We start from the raw sequence: 22,135 nt of genomic DNA, 5'->3' as shown, positions 1-22,135 counted from the left end.
CTTCCATTTCAATTTGAGCTTTCCTGGCCTTATAGTTTTTGAGAAGAAGATTTTTAAAGATTTTCTCTATATATTCCTATGTAAAACTTGATCCCCCAATTGTGGCCCCACCCTACCCCCGGGGACCATGATTTGAACAAACTTGAATCTACACTACTCGAGGATGCTTCCACTTTAATTTGAGCTTTTCTGGCCTGATAGTTTTTGAGAAGAAGATTTTTAAAGATTGTCTCTATATATTCCTTTGTAAAACTTGATCCCCCTCTTGTGGCCCATCCCTACGCCCGGGGATCATGATTTGAACAAACTTGAATGTACACTACCTGAGGATGCTTCCACTTTAATTTGAGCTTTTCAGGTCTAATAGTTTTTTAGAAGAAGATTTTTGAAAAATACCAAGAAATTTTCAATAATTCTCAATTATCTCCCCTTTAAAGAGGGCGTGGCCCTTCATTTGTACAAACTTGAATCCCCTTTACCTAGTGGTGCTTTGTGCCAAATTTGGTTGAAATCTGCCCAGTGGTTCTTGAGAAGAAGATGAAAACGTGAAAAGTTTACAACGACGACGACAACAGACAACGGACAAATAGTGATCAGAAAAGCTCACTTGAGCCTTTGGCTCAGGTGAGCTAAAAAGGCATCAATGAATGCTATGAAATTATTATTCATAGCTACTTGGTTTAAAGTTGATGAGTTAAACACATGTTGGAGCAGATTTTAAAGCTAAATGAATGCGGTCCAACAGCTTAAAAAGTGTCTCAAATATGATGGTTGCCCAAAAAGAATAGGATTCTTTAAAACACAGAGTAAGGGCTTTATGATAGATTTGACCACGCTCCAACCGGAATTATCACCTCATAATATTCAAAGAATGATTCGTTATTACTTATAATTATATTGTTTCCAATTTCTATACTTTAAAACAACATTTTTAGAACCACTATTTTTTCATGAAGCACTACGCGGCGCAGCCAATACTGTCTCGGTTATGCTGTAATACATGCCCATTTTGTGTCGCTCATGTTTTACATGTATGAAGTTATCGGGTTTTAGGGTTCAAAATTGAATCGTAATGTTATCACAGACAATGGCAGCTGAAAATGTAAATATTGTTTAATAAATTTGTAGTCGAATTGTTCAGCAGTGTGTCCCATGCACTGAAATATCCTTAACAAAGAAGTAACAAAATTCTATGCCAAAAAGATAAACGGGGCTTCAACTACTTGTAAATATCTATATAGGAACTCCTAGCCATGAAAATGTTCATGTTTCATGAGCTACAATAGAACAATATACGTTTTCCAGGCAACGAATAGCAACTTCAGAAAGGTTCAAAGTCGTGAGGCCCATCAAGCCTTCTGGAACTTCATGCACATGTGGCATAAATGGTAGTCCTATCTTTTAACAGAATTTAACAACAAAATAAATAGAATAATTTCTAATTATCTTAAACAAACATATTTTTATAAGTTAACCAACTGGGTTTTTTTTTTCATTATAAAACACAGAACTCTTTTCTGACAAATTGGTATCTTTATACATGTTAAAATACACATGCAAATGCAAATTCAAAACAAACATTTTGGGTGTAAATAAAGCTTGCAATGCTTGTTGCAAATTAACTTAATATCAAATAACTCCCTCCTTCAACTTGACAACAGATAAATAAAACAAGAGATGTTTGTGAAACACTTATGCCCCCCATCCCTTGGAAACATCCACAAAGAAAATGAACGTAAACTTCAAATAAGTCCAAGGGCCATAACTCTGTCGAAAATTGCTCTATCATACCCAAAATCAAACTTGACCTAGATATTATCATGATAAACCTGTATACCAAATTTCATTTCAAAATGTTCATCCTCTGTGAAGAAAATGAGCAAAAACTGCAAAGAAACTAGAATTTTTCTACGTCCAAGGGCCATGACTCTGTCGAAAATTGCTCGATCGTACCCAATATCGAACTTGACCTAGATATTATCATGATAATCTGTATACCAAATTTCATTTCAATATGTTCATCCTCTGTGAAGAAAATGAACGGAAACTGTTGGTGGACCGACCGACCGACCGACCGACAGACAGCAGCAAAGCAATATGCCCTCCCCTCTTCGAAGGGGGGCATAAAAATTAAGAAAATCAAACAATTTTTCTAAAAAGCATCATTCTGCTAAACATTAAATCAAAAGGACAAAGCTGTATAAAATTTCAACTTAATTAACATTCAAATTTTGGGCATCAAAACTTGTAGTTCACATCATGACCATGCCCAATTCAAACTTAGTCATAAAGGATTATTACTTTATATAATAAGTTATCAAATGCAAAATACTAGTAAAAAAAATAATGACTTTGACAATCTGATATAACAAGAATCTTTTCGCTGTAGATTGATTTTTTATTAAATATAAATTTGAATTAAAAAGAAAAATACGTACACTGACTTTTGACAACCTGATATAATATACATGTACCAAGAATCATTTGGCTGTAGATTGAATATTGCATAAAATACATGAACACCTACATGAACACATTCTGAGTCCTTCATTAAATGCCAACATGATTAATAAAATATACACTGGTCTAAAGTTCATAGAGATTGAAATACAAAGTATGAATTACAAGTCTATGTCAATTTACAAAAAATATAAAAATTGTCATTTGTCCTTAGTCTCCACATCCGTAACAAATTGTGCACACAAGTTTTTAAATTTGAAAAAAATTGTCATGATTTTCTCATGATTGTCAACAAATTGGTGAACTGTGACTTGATGCATGAGATTTTCAACAGCTACTGTTTGTTAGTCATAGGATCATGATACCCGGTGGTATTTTAGTTTGCAACTTTTTAGTATGACTGCACTGTTTTACACTGTAGTTTATTAATATAACATGTAAAAAAAAAAGTCATAGTGGGTAACACACACACACTGAATAAATCGTAAAAATATAAATAGGCATGTAGATTTACATCCCTGAGTTATGTACTACCTACAGTATGAAGACATGTATCATACAATGTGGTATGATACTGAATACAATTTGATAAATTGGTTAACTCCATATTCCAATACATGTATCATGTTTGAAGTAAACTATGAATTAATCTACATAATACATCTAAAACCAAACAGTACTGCCTTAAACATGATGTCAGAATTACGGTACTTTCACTCCTATGCTTACAACAAATGCATGGTCATTTGAAATGCTTCCAAAAAATTCATACTGAATGAAAAGGGAGTCGTTGAAATTTCTCAAGAAAATCATGCGTCAAATATTAATTCACTTAAATAGTTTAAATAACAAATTTGGAGCTATTTTTGGCGTTTCTGTTGTGGTGTGGTGGATTTTGTAGCTACTGCTCTCCGTTTTCGATCACTCCTCACCGGTTCTACCACTGGACAGACAGTAATCTCATCCTCACAAGATGTTGCTGATGTCTGACCTTCAAAAAAAAACAAAAAACTGTAAATATCTAGGTGAAAGACGTTTCCGTCTTGCTTATTTATACTACAAGTGCTAATGCAGCATTTTACTTTTATGGGTCACAGTCAGAAAAAATTGTTGCTTTGAAAATACTGTGGTTTCATCAGTATTTTGTTGAATGATAATTTTCGTGCATGCACAGTCCTTGTTGGGCTGATTCATGGTATCAAAATGTAAACTGAATTTAAGTGCAGTTTCTTGAAACTATGCTTTGCCTAAAGATAATAATGAAACCACAGTATATGCAGACACGATTATAGCCACATTGACTTGTTTCATTACTGCTGAAACCTTCTTGATAATTTTCTATCTGAATTTAAATTAACCTTGGACTGACATTATGATCCAGTGACTTTAACTAATATAATTGTTAAATACATGTATCAACAGTGAGAGCCATAATAAAAAGGGTTTGATTATAGCCATGGACATTTTAGTCTAATGTATGTCTACCTCCTTTAGATGAATAGCTCTAAATAAAGATATAGAAAAATGTTCAAATTTTGAAGCTGAAGTACTTGGATTTTTTCTTTTATTAAGGAGGCCGACTCTAGTTTTCATTGCGCATGTTTTTGCACATTCTAGTATAATACAGTGGATTGATATTTTTATGAAATTTTTAAGATGTCATTTATAAAATTGAACACAATAAACAAAATACAGATAAAAATATTTCCGTTGTGCGGAAGGAGAACATTGCCATTGCGCTGTTATGACGTATTGATAAAATCAAGCTTTGTAGGAGTACGTTATAAGAAATACCATAAAAGAACAAGAGGCCCATGGGCCACATCGCTCAGCTGAGGAACAATAGGTATGATAAAATCAGCTTAATGGAGTCATAATACAAACTTTCTGGACATTGTACAATAATACATGCAGATCCTGTAAAAATAAAATCCATTTTCCCCCTGGATATTCTTATGTTTATAATCATTAGTCCCTTTTCTAACAGGATGATTTTATAGTCATATCACATGTTGAGTATTGCAGTTCTTAAAAAGATCCTTAACAATTGTTTATATATGGGATATAAACCTACATCAAACTCTGAACCTTCTTGTGACGCCGAAGAATTGTCCTGCGGCCAAAGTCTTAACAATTATAAAGAATCATCTGGCTGATTAGTTTCCGAGAAGAAGATTTTAAAAGATTTACTCTACATATTCCTATGTAAAACTTTGACCCCCTCCCATTGTGGCCCAACCCTTCTCCCGGTGATGTCATTATTTTCACAACTTTGAATCTACACTACTTGAGGATATTTCCACACAAGTTTGAGCTTTCCTGGCTGATTAGTTTTTGAGAAGAAGATTTTTAAAGATTTACTCTATATATTCCAATGTTAAACTTTGACCCCAAACGGTGGCCCCACCCTACCCCCGGGGGTCATGATTTTCACAACTTTGAATCTACACTAACGGAGGATGTTTCAACACAAGTTTCAGCTTTCCTGGCTGATTAGTTTTTGAGAAGAAGATTTTTAAAGATTTACTCTATATATATATACCTATGTTAAACTTTGACCCCCAATTGTGCCCCACCCTACCCCTGGGGGTCATGATTTTCACAACTTTGAATCTACACTACCTAAGGATGCTTCCACACAAGTTTGAGCTTTCCTGGCTTAATGGTTCTTGAGAAGAAGATTTTTGAAAATTTCTCAAAATTTTTCATTAATTTCTAATTATCTCCCCTTGAAAAAGAGTGTGGTCCTTAATTTTCACAACTTTGAATCCTCTTTGCATAAGGATGATTTGTGTCAAGTTGGTTGAAATTGGCCCAGTAGTTCTTGAGAAGATGTTCAAAATGTGAAAAGTTTACGGACAGACGGAAGACAGACAAAATGTGATCAGAAAAACTCACTTGAACTTTCAGCTCAGGTGAGCTAAAAAGAAAATATTGTAGACCATTGAAATTTTATACACAGAATTATGCTTTCCTCGAGGAAATTTTTCTTATTTTTTTTAATAAATCCATTTTACCAATCTTCATTTGTAATGCTCCAAATATATAGCAAAATTTGGTGCATTTTAATATTTTGAAGTGGCCCCCACCAAAAACAAGACAGTAGAATTTAGTATTTTTTACATATAAGGTAGAAAATGAAATTACCAATCATATATAAAAATTTGAGAAACAAGAGGCCAATTGGCCTTAACGGTCACCTGAGTTGCGTATATCTCATACAAAAACTTGTCATGGAGTCTCATATATGCATCTAATTAATTACCGGTAGGTTTCATACTGGAGTAGAAAAATTATAAATTTGTAATGACTACCACATTTCAAAAAGAACTGTGAAACCTATAATTTTGGTGAAATACTAAAAGATATGGTCTACAAAATCATGAATTCAGTTTTCCTTTCAGGTGTGTGGGAGTAAAGAAGATAATTTTTTAACGTTATATGCATTAACATTTATACATACATTTTGGCCCTAACCTAGAGTCAAAACCCATCCTTGAGGGGACATGAAAATTAAAATTTCAGTAGAGGACTTCCTGGTAAACATAATTATTAGTCGCTTTTTTTATACAGATGTGTGAGAATAGAGAAGAAGATTTTTAAACAGTATATGCATTAACACTATATTGCCATATTGCCCCCCCCCCCCTTCATGTCCTGAACCCCTGACCCAGGGGCCATGAATTTCACAATCTAGGTAAAGGAGATTGTGGATATCATAACCATGTATTCAGTTTTTTGCCCACATGTGTGGAAGTAGAGAAGAAGATTTTTTAAGATTTAAAACATTTTTACTATATGGCCACATTGGCTCCATCCTAGAGCCTGAACACCTAACAAAGGGGTCATGAATTTCACAATTTTGGTAGAGGGCCTCATGTACATCATAATCATGCATTTAGTTTTTAACAAAATATATATGGGAGTAGAGAAGAAGATTTTCTAAAATTTAATACATTTGTACTATATGGCCATATTGACCCCACCCTAGAGCCTGAACCCCTGACCAAGGGGTAATGAATTTCACATTTTATGTTGAGGGCTTCAAGGACATCATTATCATGCATTTAGTTTTTAACTAATATATATGATAGTAGAGAAGAAGATTTTCTAAGATTTAATACATTTTTACTATTTGGCCATATTGGCCCCACCCTAGAGCCTGAACCCCTGACCCAGGGGTCATGAATTTCCCAATTTAGGTAGAGGGCTTCAAGGACATCATTATCATGCATTTAGTATTTAAAAAATATGTATGGTAGAAGAGAAGAAGATTTTCTAAGATTTAATACATTTTTACTATATGGCCAGATTGGCCCCATCCTAGAGCCTGAACCCCTGACCCAGGGGCCATAAATTTCACAATTTTGGTAGAGGGCTTCATGGACATCATAACCATGCAAACAGTTTTTTCCTCACATGCGTGGGAGTAGAGAAGAAGTTTTTTTTTAAATTTGGCTTTTTTTGCATATTTGGCCCCGCCCGTGGCACCCCAGGGGTGGTAGAGCCATGAATTTCACAATTTACATTCTTCTTACCATAGAGATGCTTCACACCAAAAATGGTAATGATTGGCCTGGTAGTTTTCAAGAAGAAGTTAAAAATGTAAAATTGTTAACGCACAGACGCACGACAACAGACGAAGACCAATTGCAATAGGTCACCTGAGTAACTCAAAAAAGCTATTGTAGTATTTTTTTAATCTGCTTCGAAGTGCAGAAAAGGACAGTTTCCTATATATTCCTCTAGTAAATGTACCTCTATTTTGAGATGGTCTCTAAAAAGAACAAGACGGTCGATTTTCTTGAAACTTTGCAAGTAGCTAGAATTGGTTTAAGGTGCCTCACTACACCTTGAAAAAGTTTCTCAAATCTGCAGAAAATTACTTGATTATGATAGAAAGCATGATGGATAAGAAGTATATATGTCAAATAGGCGAAAAAATGTGCAATTTTAGTTAAAAAATGATATTTTCAAAAATTTCATTCAGTAAACATAAACAAAAGCCCCAGGTGGATTCGAACTCATGACATGCGGTTCACATGCCTGATACTTTAACCACTGAGCTATGACGATATACATCTGTATCGATTGATACAAACAGTTTAACAAAACATTTAAATCGCCATCTTGTGACGTAGTGTCTTAAAAAGTATAAGTCTCGGTGTAGTGAAGTACCTTAAATGACATATGGTTAAAAAATGAAGAGTTTTATTATTGTAGTTTTTCTGCAAAAAAGAAAACCTAAATCAGCCTCCTTAAATGATAGTTTATGACCAAAAATATCATGTTTAAAAGTTTAAGGCAGAGTTGATGGTAAATTTGTTGACCATCCAGCCTCCTTAAACACGTACCTACAGTCTTCCTCCTTGGAGTTTGGTTACTCAGACTGATGACAATAATGGATATACCTCTCTTAATGGATGGTTTGAAGGCACTCATGATTTTAACAACGGTTTCTTTCCCAAGATCTGCTGGAACAAGAGACTCTTTGCTGGCATTTTGAGTCGCAGGACAAATTATAAGAGAGTGTTTAGTGTCAGCACAAGCAGAACGAATCAGTTCTTGAAGAAACATAAAAGTAATACTTTTCATAAAGTCTTTCATCGCTTTGACAAAATACACTTTCCTATTAAGGGCCTGGCCTTCACTTTCAGACTGATTCTGTATTAATTTTTTTATACCCAGGTTTTCATTGGATGCAAGAAAAATGTCATCTGATGGATAAATGTATGAATCACATTGGCTCCAACCTTCCCGATTCATCCAATCACAGATTCCTTTCCATTCAAATTCAGAATCTGATTGGCTCAAAGGGGTAGTCGACACAGTTGTAGCATCTGTCCATTCATACAGGTGGCCCAACAATTCTTTGGCATTTGGGAGAAGTCTGTTCCGTATCTTGCATGTTCTGTCCACCGTATCGTTCAACTTTAAAAACAGAGTATTCAATTTGGCATCCATGAAGAGGACCTCTTCTCCATTGACATTTTCATTCCTTACATCACTCAGTAATGAGGACCTGATTTTGTTCACAAGTTGTTCCGGAAGGTTAAGCAGATGTTTAATTGATTCCATTTGATTAAGCTGACAACTGGTATCTGTCAACAAATTCCCAAGCTTCTTAAACCTTCTCTCCCTGTGAATCAAACAAATGCCAGAATAAGCATATTTCCTGTACAAATAAATATTCTACTTTCATATTTAATTTTAATGACCCTTAAAACCAAAATTAGAGCAAATTTTTATTAAAATGAATAATATACTTACCCCAGTAATACAGTAATCTTAATTTTATCTAGAAGATAAAACATGAACAATGGAAATGAAAGAAATTTATCCATAATACCTTCTTTCAAAAGTCACTGCTAACAATTTACCTGACCATATCTGTAATAATTTTCATGAAATGAGGAAGATGGTCATCAGTCAGTTGATCTGAAAAGCTTTCTGAACTGGTCCAGATAGCAACATTCTCCACATCAAAGCTGTCCCTGGCCTCTTGGGTTATCATGATCTTTTTGGTTGGCCAGACTTTGGTTGTACTGCAAATTGCTAAAGCACAAGCTGAAACCCACATGGTTAAACAACATTAATAATTCTGCATTTTATTCATAAACAGTATTAGTATATATTGATTACATGTATTTGCAAGCTTGGTATAAAAACACAAGTTAATTAACAAATGCTTTTAAATTAAAACAAATCTTTAATTTGATTACTGGCTAAATCATATCAAATATGAGACATGATTACTAGAATCTTTAAATCACCTTCCATAAAAGAAGAATAATGACAAGGAGAAAATATAATTGAAATTGAAAATTTGTTTTGACTCATAAAAGTTTTTCCTTGAACCATTTCCCAAACATTTAAGAAGTCTAAGAATCAAAAGCCATTTTAGAATTATTATAAATTATATATATTTGTTCCATTGATAAAAAAAAATACATGTACATGTACTACAAACGCTCTTTTTGATAAGTTGAAATGCTCTTCTTAAGTGTAGAAGTATCGTATTTCAATTTCACAATTTTACTTACAACATCAAAATTATAAGTATAATTCAATATTGTTTCAGGTCTGGAGTTTTTCTGTATATTCTTTCTATTTGTCATCATATATACATGCATATACCTGGTACATACTAGCTGTTAAAACTGTTATTATATCAGTGTGTCTCTTTATTAATAATCATACATACTGGGAAATTTGGCCATTTCTTCCCATTCTGACTCTGAACTTATCCCTGGTGTGTGGGGGAGGACTTGTGGACTACTCTTGTCTCTGGTATTACACGAGTTCTTGGAGACATTTGTGTGATGAACCATTTCATCATCAGAACTATATCCCTGGCCATTACTAGTAGCCTGGTCTTCTGTGTTAACTTCATCAATGGAAGATGGGGAAGTTGTGATGTGTAGCTCAGCTGTGATGAATCTCTGGGCTCCATTTGAGGTTTTGTTGTTTCTGTGGGAGTTGTTCTTTGGTGTTGAAAATGTTTGATTTTCTGCTGCTTGGGTTTTTTTGTATCCATTTTTTGTGACCTGTGTCCTCTGTTGTGTAGCTGCCTCCTGATTTCCTTTCTTAACATTAACATCTGTTTTTTTATTCACAACCTCAACATTGCTTTTTTTGGCTTTCTCTCTCTGTTTTAGTACACTGTTATTTTCATTTTCAATTGTGTCTGAATCCTCCAGTTCGGGACTTGGGTTCCGTGACCTATTCATTAGACACTTGCCATCTCTAATGTCCGTCAGCCTGTCACTTACATCTAATGCCTTGCTATGAAATGGATCTTCAGAATCACTAGAGTCATTCACATTTTGCAAATCATTTTCATTCCCACTGATTTCTGTAATTAGATCGATCTCATCATCTTCTTTAGATGTATTTTGTTTGTTTAGACTTAGTTTTTTCTTCAAAGGGCTAGGTTTGGTTTTCTGTTTATCTTCAGACACTTTTTTAACATTCAGAGTAGCCGACTCTTTTCCTTCTGATTTCTTGCTTTCTCTAGCAGACATTGTAATTGCATCCCCTTCGCTGCTACATGTACTGCACATTTCCTCATCCATGTCTTTTTCTGGTGACAGCGGGCTTATCATTAAAATATCATCATCATACTGTGTGTTAAGGCTGTCTGGTTCTGCATGTACTGCATTATCTTCATTATCACTTCCTTGCTCTTCATCCGAACAATTCCTTACTAAATGCTGATGCTGGTTTTTTAATGCACCTGAAATCATCAAATAAAATGTTTTTAAGTTTATTGATGACTCTAATGAGGGTTTTATGTATTTATATATATAGCTCTGGTGTAGATTCATAATTAGGAATAAAGAATACAATGTCAGAAACATAGATTTCAATCATACTTGCATTAATTATTTTCAATATTTCATGTTTTCAATTTCCAGCATTCACACTTTGATTAATTGGTTCATTCACTCACTCATTCATTCATACATTTATTCATTCATACATTCATTCATTCATAAAATGGTTGTTGAGTTTGGCGGGTGGATTCGTCAAGTTGAAGTCTTATTTTAATTCAAGTAGCTGAGAAATAATACATGTATCAGCTACCCCTTCGACAATGGTGCCCACAATGAGACCCAAATGTAACTCGAACCCAGGCCCCCCTGGCACACCAAGCCAGTGCTCTAACCACTGAGCTATTAAGACTCAATATACTGTGGTTTCATCAATATTCGTTGAATACCAATTTTCGTGGATTTCGTTGTTTAGTTGATCCACAAAATTAAATGTTCATTGAAATGCAATTTTTATTAACATTTTGTATTGATAGGGTCATTGGCCACGAATTTACGTATCCTTGAAATTGTGATTTTCACTTTATCCATGAAAATTGATGCCCTTGAATATTAATGAAACCACAGTATAGTATGAGAGTCACACATGTTAACTTAATACATGTAGCAATAATATTTCAGCTTTGCTGTCTAATACGTGTGCAATCTGCAATTTTTTTATAGTTTTAAATGCAAGCCTGATACATTAGTTAATATCAAACATTTTAAACATATCTTACAACAGAAACAGTAAAAGTGTGAAGTACCAAAGGCAAAATAGATTCTTTTTTATATTAAAAACTTGGAATAATTATTCCATGAAATTGTGATTTTAGTTGTAGCTGTTATTATATAGTTAGACAATAGCTATACAATGATGATGATGTGTGGTGTAGAAGGGAGCATATAAGGATTACTAGCTTCCTTTGATATATTGTTGAAATTATCATTTGTATAATCTATACATATATACATCAATAACTAATATTTTGTTAACAGGTATAGAACCCTTTCCAATTACCGGGTAGGTCGCTTACGTGTACTTTTGTGTTTTCAGGAAGATTTTAAAAATATAATTATATATGCCTGGAGCATTAGAATTTTCAAAGCCCATATTGAGTAGATAATGATCTTTACTACTTTGGCTTAAATTCTAATGTGTAATAATATATGTAAATTCAGGAAACTACAAGATGAAAAAATGTTTTAGAACTCTATTTAACGTCAGACGATACGTTCCTCAATTTTATATAACTTTTTCCAGGAATTTGTTACTGGTTTACTACTATTTTGATAAGCTTTCCTGCAAAAAATTAGGGTACCTTACCAGGCATTTCTGCAAAATACTAGAGTATGCAATTTTCTATATAATCTTCTTGAAAATACACTTGAATTGCTGATATAAAAATAAATAAATATAGAGCACAGCGAAATTCACTATATTGGAACTCTATCTCGGCCAGGGCAAGGCTTTGAGCTCACGACCTCTAGAACCTATACGCTTCTGGGAATGAGCGGCCACGGTTCTAACCACTCAGCCATCTAGACATATAACCATATACAAGTAAATTTTAATCATTTGAAAAATAATTATAAAATCAATATTTTTTATTGGAACTCTTTATTATGAGGAGATCGATACAAAAAAGATGCTCGAGGAACATGTCGTCTGACCTTAAAGCTCATTCAATTTTTGATTCGTGATTACACTGATTTTAAAATAAAGACAATGCATATGTGAACAAATGTTAACAGTGCTGTACTTTGAAACAAAATTTTGGCTGTGACATTTGATAAAATAAAAAAAAATTGGTCAAGCTAGGCACTGCACATTCTCTAACCACTGGCATGCAATTTGGTGTAAGGGAAAGGAAAAAAGCTCCAAAATATGAAATCAGACAAATCGATGACTATATGTAGCCCACAGCTAGAGCAAAGCCTTATATACTGGTACATGTAATTATGACATTGCCTTTGACAGGGGCACATTAAAAATATATATTAAGAACTCACCTTTATTTAGATTTTTATTAAATTGCTCATAATGGTCAGCTCCACAGAACACTCTACATATAAAACCAAAGTTAATTTACACTTTGTTGCAATCCCCTATTTTTTACTTGATGTACATATCACAGTAGAGTAAAACTCGGTTATAGCGAAGGAACCAATGGAATTACTTCGTTACATCCATATAACAAATTTGTAATAATATCAATAGCGAATTCACTATATTCATGTTTTCTTTCACCAGACTATAATTTTTGCTAATCGAGGCTTAAAATAAAAATACATTACTTTGATATCTTTAATAATCGGATTGTGAATTAAAAAATTTATATGAAAATAAATTCATTCAAATTATTATGTTATATGGTAGTGCGAACATTTTAATTTGAAAAAAAAAAGTTATTAAAAGGTTAAATTTCGTTAATTATTCAGCTCAACGGGACTCAAAATCAGTTCGCTATATCCGTAAACTCATTAAATCCGAATTCGTTATAACCGTTAAATAAATTTTGCAAAGATTTGATAAGAACTTAACGGGAGAATTCGCTATATCCGTGTTCGTACTAAACAAGTTTTACTGTATTCACTCAGTTTTTATACATAATCATAGTACTAGGTTATATAATGGCACACTATTTATGAGAAAATAAATCAGATTTATTAAAGTCATAGATGAGAGTGATTTGAAGATATTCCATTCTTCAAAAATTTATTCTGAATTCAATATGTGATGCATAAAGACAAGAGAAAACAGGGGATGTAAATTTGTATTTTTTCTGTATGCATGTCCATTCTTTAAAAATTACCTAATTTATTATGTACTGGCCAATTTTTACTTAAATTTTACAAAGGCATGTTATCAGCTTCTAGACAATATAATCACTACAGAATTCATTGCTTAGTTTGATATTTTTTACTTTCATTACAATGATCATCTCTCTTATAAAGTGGGAGGGTTTTGTGGTGGCCGGGGTGCAAATTTTGGGGTATTTAATGGTCGATACCAAATGCCCAAAATTAGAGCCATTTATAAACTACACAATAATCTTGAACAATCCCCAATTGTTGCACCTCTCAGAATTACTTGCTATACTGGGAGGCATTCAGTTGAGGGAAGTAATAGTTTTGTTTTGCAATTGGTAAATTGCTGGGCATTGACTTCTATCTAAAAACATTTAGGTCTTTTTTTCACAGCTTTTCATTTACCTGTACATAACAATTGTAGAGTTTTTACTGCGCTCTGTGATGGCCACATCATCCAACTTGGCACAGTAGTAGTGGAAGGTTTTAGAACATTTGGATATAGCACAACCAGCTGTAGCACCCAGCCATTTTCCCTGTCTACTCTTGTCAGTCTTGCAAATAGAACATTTCTACAAAAAAAATTAACAGTGTGTAGATACCTTAGTGATATTTACGGAAACATTAAACCTGACAGTGGCTAAAAGACAAATCATACAAGAAAGTAATTAACAATCAAATAAACAATAATTATCACATTTATTTCATTTACATGTTTCACTATAAGTTAGACAGTAGCTGTCTTTACAATGATGTGAACATGAGAGTGTAGTAAGAAAGAAAATACAATGAAAACATTGCTGGACCGGGAATTGAACTCGGGATCCCTGCAACTCTAGTCAGGAGCTCTACCACTGAGCTACCCAAGCCGATATCCACGGTCCATATAGCCCCAACTACTACATTCCTCCCTCCTTAAATAGTCTTCGACCCCGAAGAGCCAACACAAGTTCACCTTGTCAAGACTTATATTATATTTATATGCCTGAACAAGGAAGGCCACGGCTCCATCTGTAGTAGGAAAGGAGGAATGAGTATATAAATACAATGAAAACATACGGCTGGACCGTGAATCGAACCCGGGATCCCTGCAACTCTAGTCAGGAGCTCTACCACTAAGCTACCCAGGCCGATATCCGCGGTCCATATAGCCCCAACTACTACATGAGTTAAATGAAGTCTTAGGATTTTTACAATGACTTACCAATCTATTGCCTCTGCGTATCTCTTTTTCAACTTTGTTGATTTCAAATCCTCCAAAACTTGTAAACTTGTACTGTACAAGATCAGCTGAATATTGCTTCAATTAAAAAAAATAAATGAAAAAAATAGCTTTATTGAAAATGAATTTATTGCTTTAAAGTGGCATGGTGACTCAAAATAAACGTGTTACTTTTTATGACAACGGAAATAAGAAGAGTTACTCAAAATTTCATCATACGGAAGGTTTTACGCATCATACGCTATCACCTATGAATTTACAAGTCATTAAAACTCATCTGGACATGTAATATGAACATGTAAACAAACCAAGTTGTTTTGGACATTGGTCACATGATGGCATTTTCTGTCTAAAAATAGTTACATTTGGTTTGACAATCTGAAAAAAGAATTTGAATTTGAAGCCTTTCCATGTCAGTGGTAAGAAATATGCATAAATAGAGAATGCATCTATTAAATAAATATATAATAGTTCTTGAAGACATCATGTTTCAATAAGAGGTTTCTTGCTCATGATGTATGCCGCGCTGCAGTATTTAAATTCACCTGTGCTTACGTGGCTATGAAGTGGGAGGAAAACTCAATATTTTTGTATTGGTCGAACACTTTTTTTCTCTTTTTAATTTAATTTATTTACTGTTGAAAACCGTAATTTTTCAAATATGTGATATATTATATGTGGAAATCATGTAAAAATTCGATATTTGCTTTTAATCATGGGTTTGTGCATCACCATGTCCCTTTCATATAAATACTTTTAAATCAACATGTCTCCAAATTTCATAAATGATTATTTAATATGACACAAAACAGAGTAAAACACAAAATATTTAATTATTTTGGAGAGAGGTGCGAGGATAAAGTACAGCAGTGTTATGCAACATCATTTGTCATTTTTGAACATCCTGATTCGACCTCTGACATTCTGTATGACTGTCTGCATCAAATGACAAGACACATGGGATTTAAACGACAGACTCTGACACATAATTGTCATGGTATTTCACACAACGTCAAGGTACTCATTGTGTACTCAACCTACCATGCACTTGTGATGGGCCGAAGTATTTTTGTTGTCATGATGTAGTTTACCACAGACTGGTTCCGCTTCAACTCCAAGGTGACAAAAGCCACACTTTATATCTTTTTCTGGCTCCATCATGAGCAGCTGCTGCTGAAATGGAAACCCTCACTTTGTTAAGTTCGTCACACAAAAGCATACACGTACTATTTCCAAAACAGTGTTTAAACAGTAAGAGTTCACTCCAACGAGAGCAGCAGCTAGTACCAGTGGTTAAACTTACAATAATGTAAACAACAATATGCTTTCTTTGACGATTCATGTGCATGGGTATGAGGGTTGCCAGCATCACAGAAAAAATATAAAAGCAGCATGAGAGGGTTACATGAATTTTTTTGCAGTGCTAGCTACCTTCATACATGTAGTTCATGAATATGAATCAACAGAGACAGCTTTAACTGTTTATACATATAGGTCTATCAGCTTGCAATCATGAAATATATTAATATGATCCATAAAAATGAATAAAAGTAATTAAAGTATTTAAAATATCATCTATGTTGTTTAAACCCTTTCACAGTTGAAGCACGAGCACTTTACAACACATTGTAATCAATATTTTACGGCTTCACACAATTAAGCTATCGCATACATTGCATGAGAGCATCGCATTCATTGCATGCGTTTTTATGGTCGCATCAAGACTCTCTTTAAAGTAGTGGACATGCACACTATTCAGACATGACCAAATGTGATCCAATTTATTGCAATTTCTCCATGTTTTCATTGATTGAAACTGGTTTGTTTTCCTTCAGACCATGAAAAAAATAAGGCGCACTGACCCACTCTAAAAAAGAAAAGGCATTAAAGTTCTAAAAAATGACACAATTTTGAGTTTTTATAAGCATTCCCCAGTTTAAATCAACATATTCCAAGTATTGAACATATTTAAGGGTTACAAATTGATTTTATGTAAAATATACATTGTTTTGAAAGGGTGATGTTTTAAAGACTTATCAGATTTATTGATATTTTAATTTTACAGTACATGTATCTTATCCATCTTTGTTTGGGCATTCTACCCATCTTCTTTTTTTAATATTTAACTCTTTAAAGATATTGAGAAACTCACAAAAATTCCAAGCACTCATTACCTTAGATCTAAGGTCCATCAAATGGACAATCTTATTCTCTTAGGCCTCAATAAAGGTATAATCAACGATGACAAAATTGTATAAGAAACTGTATATAAATGAATGTCAAAAGTGAAAAATGCTCTTGACTTGTGACTTTGATATGAGGATATATGTTGGTAATTTGTATGCATGAGAATGCTTACAGAGTAATGTAGCTAAATGAAGCATTATAAATAAGAATATCTTTAAACATTTCCCTATATATTTCTCTGTTATACCTTGAACTTCTCTTGGAGACCCAGCATTGCTCCAGGGGTTACGGTTTAACAAACACAAATTATTATATGTATATGATTGATTAACTTCTACCTCTCTGATTAACTCATATCCAACTATCTAGAAGAAACAGAACTTTATATTCATCAGCACATGACCTAAGAGGTCAAAATCATACAATTATGGACATTTTTGTAGGTCGATATGTGGTTATATGGACCCATGTTAAGTGATATTGACCGAAGACACAGAAAGTGACATCAACTGAGCTTGCGAGGTCGAAATCACTTTATGTGTCTGAGGTCGTTGAACTTTGAACACATCTTAGAACCCCAGTATTGGTCCAGTGATCATGATTTGTATAATTAAGAATCTACGTACCTTATCTTGGTAGTGGGTTCATTCGCCCTATCTACCTGTTCACTCGAGTCCGTTTGCTCTAATTAACCCCTTCACGGTAACTGCGGTACTGCTCTTTTGCAGGGCAAAATGGCATGGTTTGGTGAAATATGACGTAACGTCAATTGTATCATTTAAGTCATTTAATTATCTACCTACTAAATTTTCGGCAAGTGTATCAATTTGCCCTGCAAGAGAGCATTACCGCGCAGTTATCGTGAAGGGATTAGGATTTCTATGATTTGGGGAAAAAAATGTTATTGCTGGAAAGATTTATAGGATTACTCCTCCCCCCCCCCCCCCCCCCCCCCCGGGATTAGGATTTTATGATTTTGGGAATTAGGTTTTTTCTCTCAATATTTCTGAGGATCAGTCTAGCTCCCCCATCCCCTCCCCCCACTTTCAATTTGCTTCCGACGCCAGTGAATTATACAAGTATGAAAATATACAACTACATTAATCCTGTATCAAAATAGGGCGAACGGACCTTGGGCGAACAGAAACTGGGGCGAACGGCGTCAAGCGCAAATGTATTTATACATTGAACCCCTCTTAGAGCCCCAGTTAGGATCCGGTCAAAGATCATTAAATTACATTAACATTAAATAGTGTTGATTAATTACATAAACTAATTGCATTTACTACAAAGGACACAATGAAACATGCTTTTGTTTTAGCATCCCGCCGTTTTCTCTGATGACATTTCCACTGACAAAGGCACAAGTAAATTAAATAAAATACAGAAGGCCTAGCTCGTAGATGTATATTACATACATGCTATCGTCTGGGATACAATACCTACCTCTCAAACGGAAACGCGCTTAACCTATCTTAAAAGTCAGTTCATCAGTCACTGTTCACGAAAACATAAACCGAAAGTCCAATTTTCCGAAAATTGGGAGAAAATTTTGATAACCCCAAAATAGATCTAGCCTAAGGTTAAACCGGGATTGCCGTTATTTCGACCAATGGCCGACCAAATTTTTAGAATTAGAGAAAATTGGTCCCCAAATTGGTTTTCTTATCAATTATAAAATTTGATCAGAATAATGTTTTCTTGTTTGAAATCGCTTGCTTTCACATCGGAAAATACAATGAAGATTAAATTTTCAAAACTAATTTTAATAAAACATTTTTTTCAAATAGATCTAGCCTAATTGCCGTTATTTCGACCACCGGCCGACCAAAAAAGTAAAACTTAGCAAAGTATGATGTTTATAGAATTAGAGAAAATTGGTCCCCAAATTGGTTTTCTTATCAATTATAGAATTTGATCAGAATAATGTTTTCTTGTTTGAAATCGCTTTGATCAGAATAATGTTTTCTTGTTTGTAATCGCTTGCTTTCACGTCGGAAAATACAATGAAGATTAAATTTTCAAAACTAATTTTAATAAAACATTTTTTTTTCAAAACTTACTTCTTTCTCATTTAGGGGGGTACATGATGTTTGTTATTAATTCACATGCATGCACACAATTAATTCAAATTATGAAATGGATCGGACAAATTTGGTGTTTTATATATATATATATATATGTGTGTGTGTGTGTGTGTGTGTGTGTGTGTGTGTGCACGTGTTCATCTCCCTGAATTATGAACTTTATCATCATGAATTAAAAAAATTGATAATGGCTGAAACTTTGTCGGTACTGGTTATCAAATAGTATTACATCGTTTATAAATACTTTTTGGAAAGATGCAGAGAAGTCAAATAATGCGACTGACAAGTTGATTTAAAATTGCCCGATAGTACAAACGTTACATCGTGAGGGAGGGGTCGTCAAGAACTTTGTTTTAATAAAACTCAAAACTCTAAAATGTACACATATAGTAAAATCAATGGTGGTAAAGTTTTTATTCGAAGGACTGATCAAATAAAGTTTGAATTTTAAGAATACTCATAATTTTAAGGATATGTATTCAAATAATCAAAGTACTGACGGGAGTTGATTTTATTGATTTTAGTATTTGATTTAAAATCAATATGTGATTTCGCATGGCAAGTAATTTCTTAGCTGTATTTGAATACATATAATTACGCGCATTTTTTTGTAATATGAATTATCGGGCTTTTCCGACAAGGATTCCGAGCTTAAAAAGAAACATTTACATGCATGATTCATGTTGCGTAATATTTAAAGATAGAATTAATCTATCACACTTTTGATAGAAATATTTTTGAAAAATTATATCCAAGCAATTTTTTAACAAAAAATAATAAAGTCTAGTCAACGCCCGTACATGTACTTGTTCTATCTTTAGATTGGATAGTCTGCACATAAACACAGCTATGGAAGGACAGAAAAGGTAACACGACGACCAGAAATTAACATAGCAAAAGTTCAAGCCAGTCTATCAAGTTTATGTTCAATTTCCTATTAGAAAGGTCGGAAGATCGTTACTGGCAAGGTCCATTAAAAGTACTCAGCAAACTGATAGACTTACCTACAAGGTTGATTGTGGACAACATGGCAATCCACAGGTTGTGCATATTGACAGGTTACGACTAAAGCGTGACCAGGTGTTAAGAGAAGAGGTTGATGAATAAACTAGTTCTCAGGTAGATACTAACCAATCTTCTACAAGCAACGTCAAGGCAGATGTTATAAGTGACGACGGGTCTGAAACAGATGAGATTGACAATGATGTTAATTTGGGGGCAAGAAGAAAGAATCTAGAATTAGAAGACAGCCTAAATGGCTGCAAGGTTATATCCAGCGGTAAATTGTTTTTACAGCAAGTTTTTTTCTGTTAGAGAAACGGCAAAGACGAAGACTTCCTGTACGTGTACGGAACATTTAAAGAAATGTCCATCCTGTTCATTTCAAAGTAGAGGTCACTCGGAATATATTAAGAAAGACCACATGGCCGAGTGTTATGAAACCAGACACTTTTGTAGAAGATGTAATTATTCGACAGACAAGAAAGACATCTAAGAGAGAAACCATCCAGACGAAGTTGAGAAAGGTCAAGGCAGCCAACAGTTTGATAATTTAAAGGGTACTAAATCCAGTGAAGATAGTGTATCAAGAGATAACCACGAAGAAGAGTCTTCAGATGAAGAGGAGTGGCTCTCACAGGAACCCGACATTACCACTGGTGAAGAATCGGGTGTCAGTAACAAAGAACCCAGTGAATGTACAGCTAACAATGGACCTTACACCCTGCGAGAAAGCCGTCGACCCAACTGTTAGAAAGAGGACGCAACCCCTGTTCGTCTATACACCTGACCGTTGCAAGACACCGGGGCTGTTGACAAGACAAATGACCCCATGTGCAAAGTTGAAGATAAGGCTGTTCGGGCGGACCCAGTTGCATATACGAAGTCGATTAAGACGACGTCCGGGAGCACGGACGCAAGACATTCACTATAGAGGGGGAGAAGATGCTATGATCTATCAGTACCTACAAAATCGAATTGTCTCAGACAGATCTATAGACGAAGTAAATTGAGAAGCAATGTTTCAAAGAATTCATTTGTTTTATTTTAATTACCTACTAGTAATTAAATGCTTATTTAATAGTTTTATTCATTTATTTATTTTTTGGAAGAATAAAGAATATCATTCTTTGAGTTTATAAAAACGTATAATTCTGGCCGGAGCGTGGTCACATCCAATCAAGTCCGAAGAGATTTATGATAGATTTGATCTCACGCCAAGACTGAAGTCATCACCTCAAATATTCAAACAATGATACCTTAATACTTATAATTACAAAATTGTCAGCCATTATTATCATATGATTAAATATATTAGAATATTAATATTTACATATTCATATGATTTACTTTTCTCTTAATTATGCAAATCCTGCTTACACCCCAACAAAACGTAATTTGAATTTATTGGACTGTACAGTGCAAAATCGACACGTAGTGTTATCACAGACAAAGACACTAAAATATGTAAATACGTTAATTTAGATCCAGATTGTTGCTGGGACAATATGATACCGATATCAATTGCCACGAACTGGTGCAGCAGAATAGAAAACTAATGTTCATCATACAGAAAGTAGAAACATCATATAGACAATTATCAGACATGTAATTGGATATGTCTAAAATATGCTCAGATTGCACAATCTTTTCTTTAGTTGTTCCGTGCAATAATTAAAATATTCTACCGATCGTCACCGACATTGTTCGCTTGAAAATTTGAAATGTATGTCTTTTTTTTGTGTGTAATGTATTTCTTGAAATAAAGAAAAACCACAAAGCAAATTGGCTAGCGAAATATGCTGATGTTTTGGGGGAGTTGATTTTCATCAACTCTCCTTTGCAGTTACTCTGGCAAAACAGAAGTGAAACAGTGTTTGGAGCTAAGCACAATCATGAATCGAAAACCATCACCGCTGACAAGACTTAGTATATGAAAAAAATCGAAAAATTCGATGTAATGTATTCAAAAGCAAGTTCTCTCTGACATACTTGTGAGCTTCTTCCATTGTCTCTTTGAGTTGCCATGCCCACTTGTTGCTTGGAATATGTTTAAC

At 34.1% G+C, this 22,135-nt stretch overlaps 1 protein-coding gene across 2 annotated transcripts; it reads right to left on the bottom strand.

The window, feature by feature from the left end:
• Nucleotides 1–2,532: 2,532 nt before the first annotated feature.
• On the bottom strand, nucleotides 2,533–18,563 carry LOC105336640 (uncharacterized). Of its 2 annotated transcripts, none has more exons than XM_066066646.1 (9): nucleotides 18,439–18,563; nucleotides 15,847–15,978; nucleotides 14,788–14,883; nucleotides 13,989–14,155; nucleotides 12,786–12,838; nucleotides 9,665–10,696; nucleotides 8,841–9,027; nucleotides 7,815–8,599; nucleotides 2,533–3,451 (listed from the first exon to the last, which is right to left on the bottom strand). In XM_066066646.1, exons 2-9 carry the CDS (start codon nucleotides 15,964–15,966, stop codon nucleotides 3,321–3,323), a joined length of 2,571 nt encoding a protein of 856 aa, XP_065922718.1. In that variant the 5' UTR covers nucleotides 15,967–15,978; nucleotides 18,439–18,563; the 3' UTR covers nucleotides 2,533–3,320. The 2 variants fall into 2 exon arrangements, with proteins under 2 accessions (XP_065922718.1, XP_034313835.2); XM_034457944.2 differs by having other exon boundaries at nucleotides 15,847–15,975; nucleotides 18,439–18,562.
• Nucleotides 18,564–22,135: the final 3,572 nt, after the last annotated feature.

The sequence above is a fragment of the Magallana gigas genome, chromosome 7, assembly GCF_963853765.1.
Source record: "Magallana gigas chromosome 7, xbMagGiga1.1, whole genome shotgun sequence".
In the NCBI taxonomy this organism is placed as follows: domain Eukaryota; kingdom Metazoa; phylum Mollusca; class Bivalvia; order Ostreida; family Ostreidae; genus Magallana; species Magallana gigas.
The sequence above is the reverse complement of the archived record's forward strand: the minus strand, read 5'-3'. Positions and strand labels throughout refer to the sequence as shown.

Bases quoted from the DNA above. Each gene is read 5' to 3' on its own strand.
- LOC105336640 (XM_066066646.1), bottom strand. From the start codon at position 15,966: ATGATGGAGCCAGAAAAAGATATAAAGTGTGGCTTTTGTCACCTTGGA. The intron at 14,156-14,787 runs GTAAGTCATTGT...TTTTTTTTGTAG, and splicing joins TACGCAGAGGCAATAGATTG to AAATGTTCTATTTGCAAGAC. The intron at 10,697-12,785 runs GTGAGTTCTTAA...TGATGATTTCAG, and splicing joins TAATAAAAATCTAAATAAAG to GTGCATTAAAAAACCAGCAT.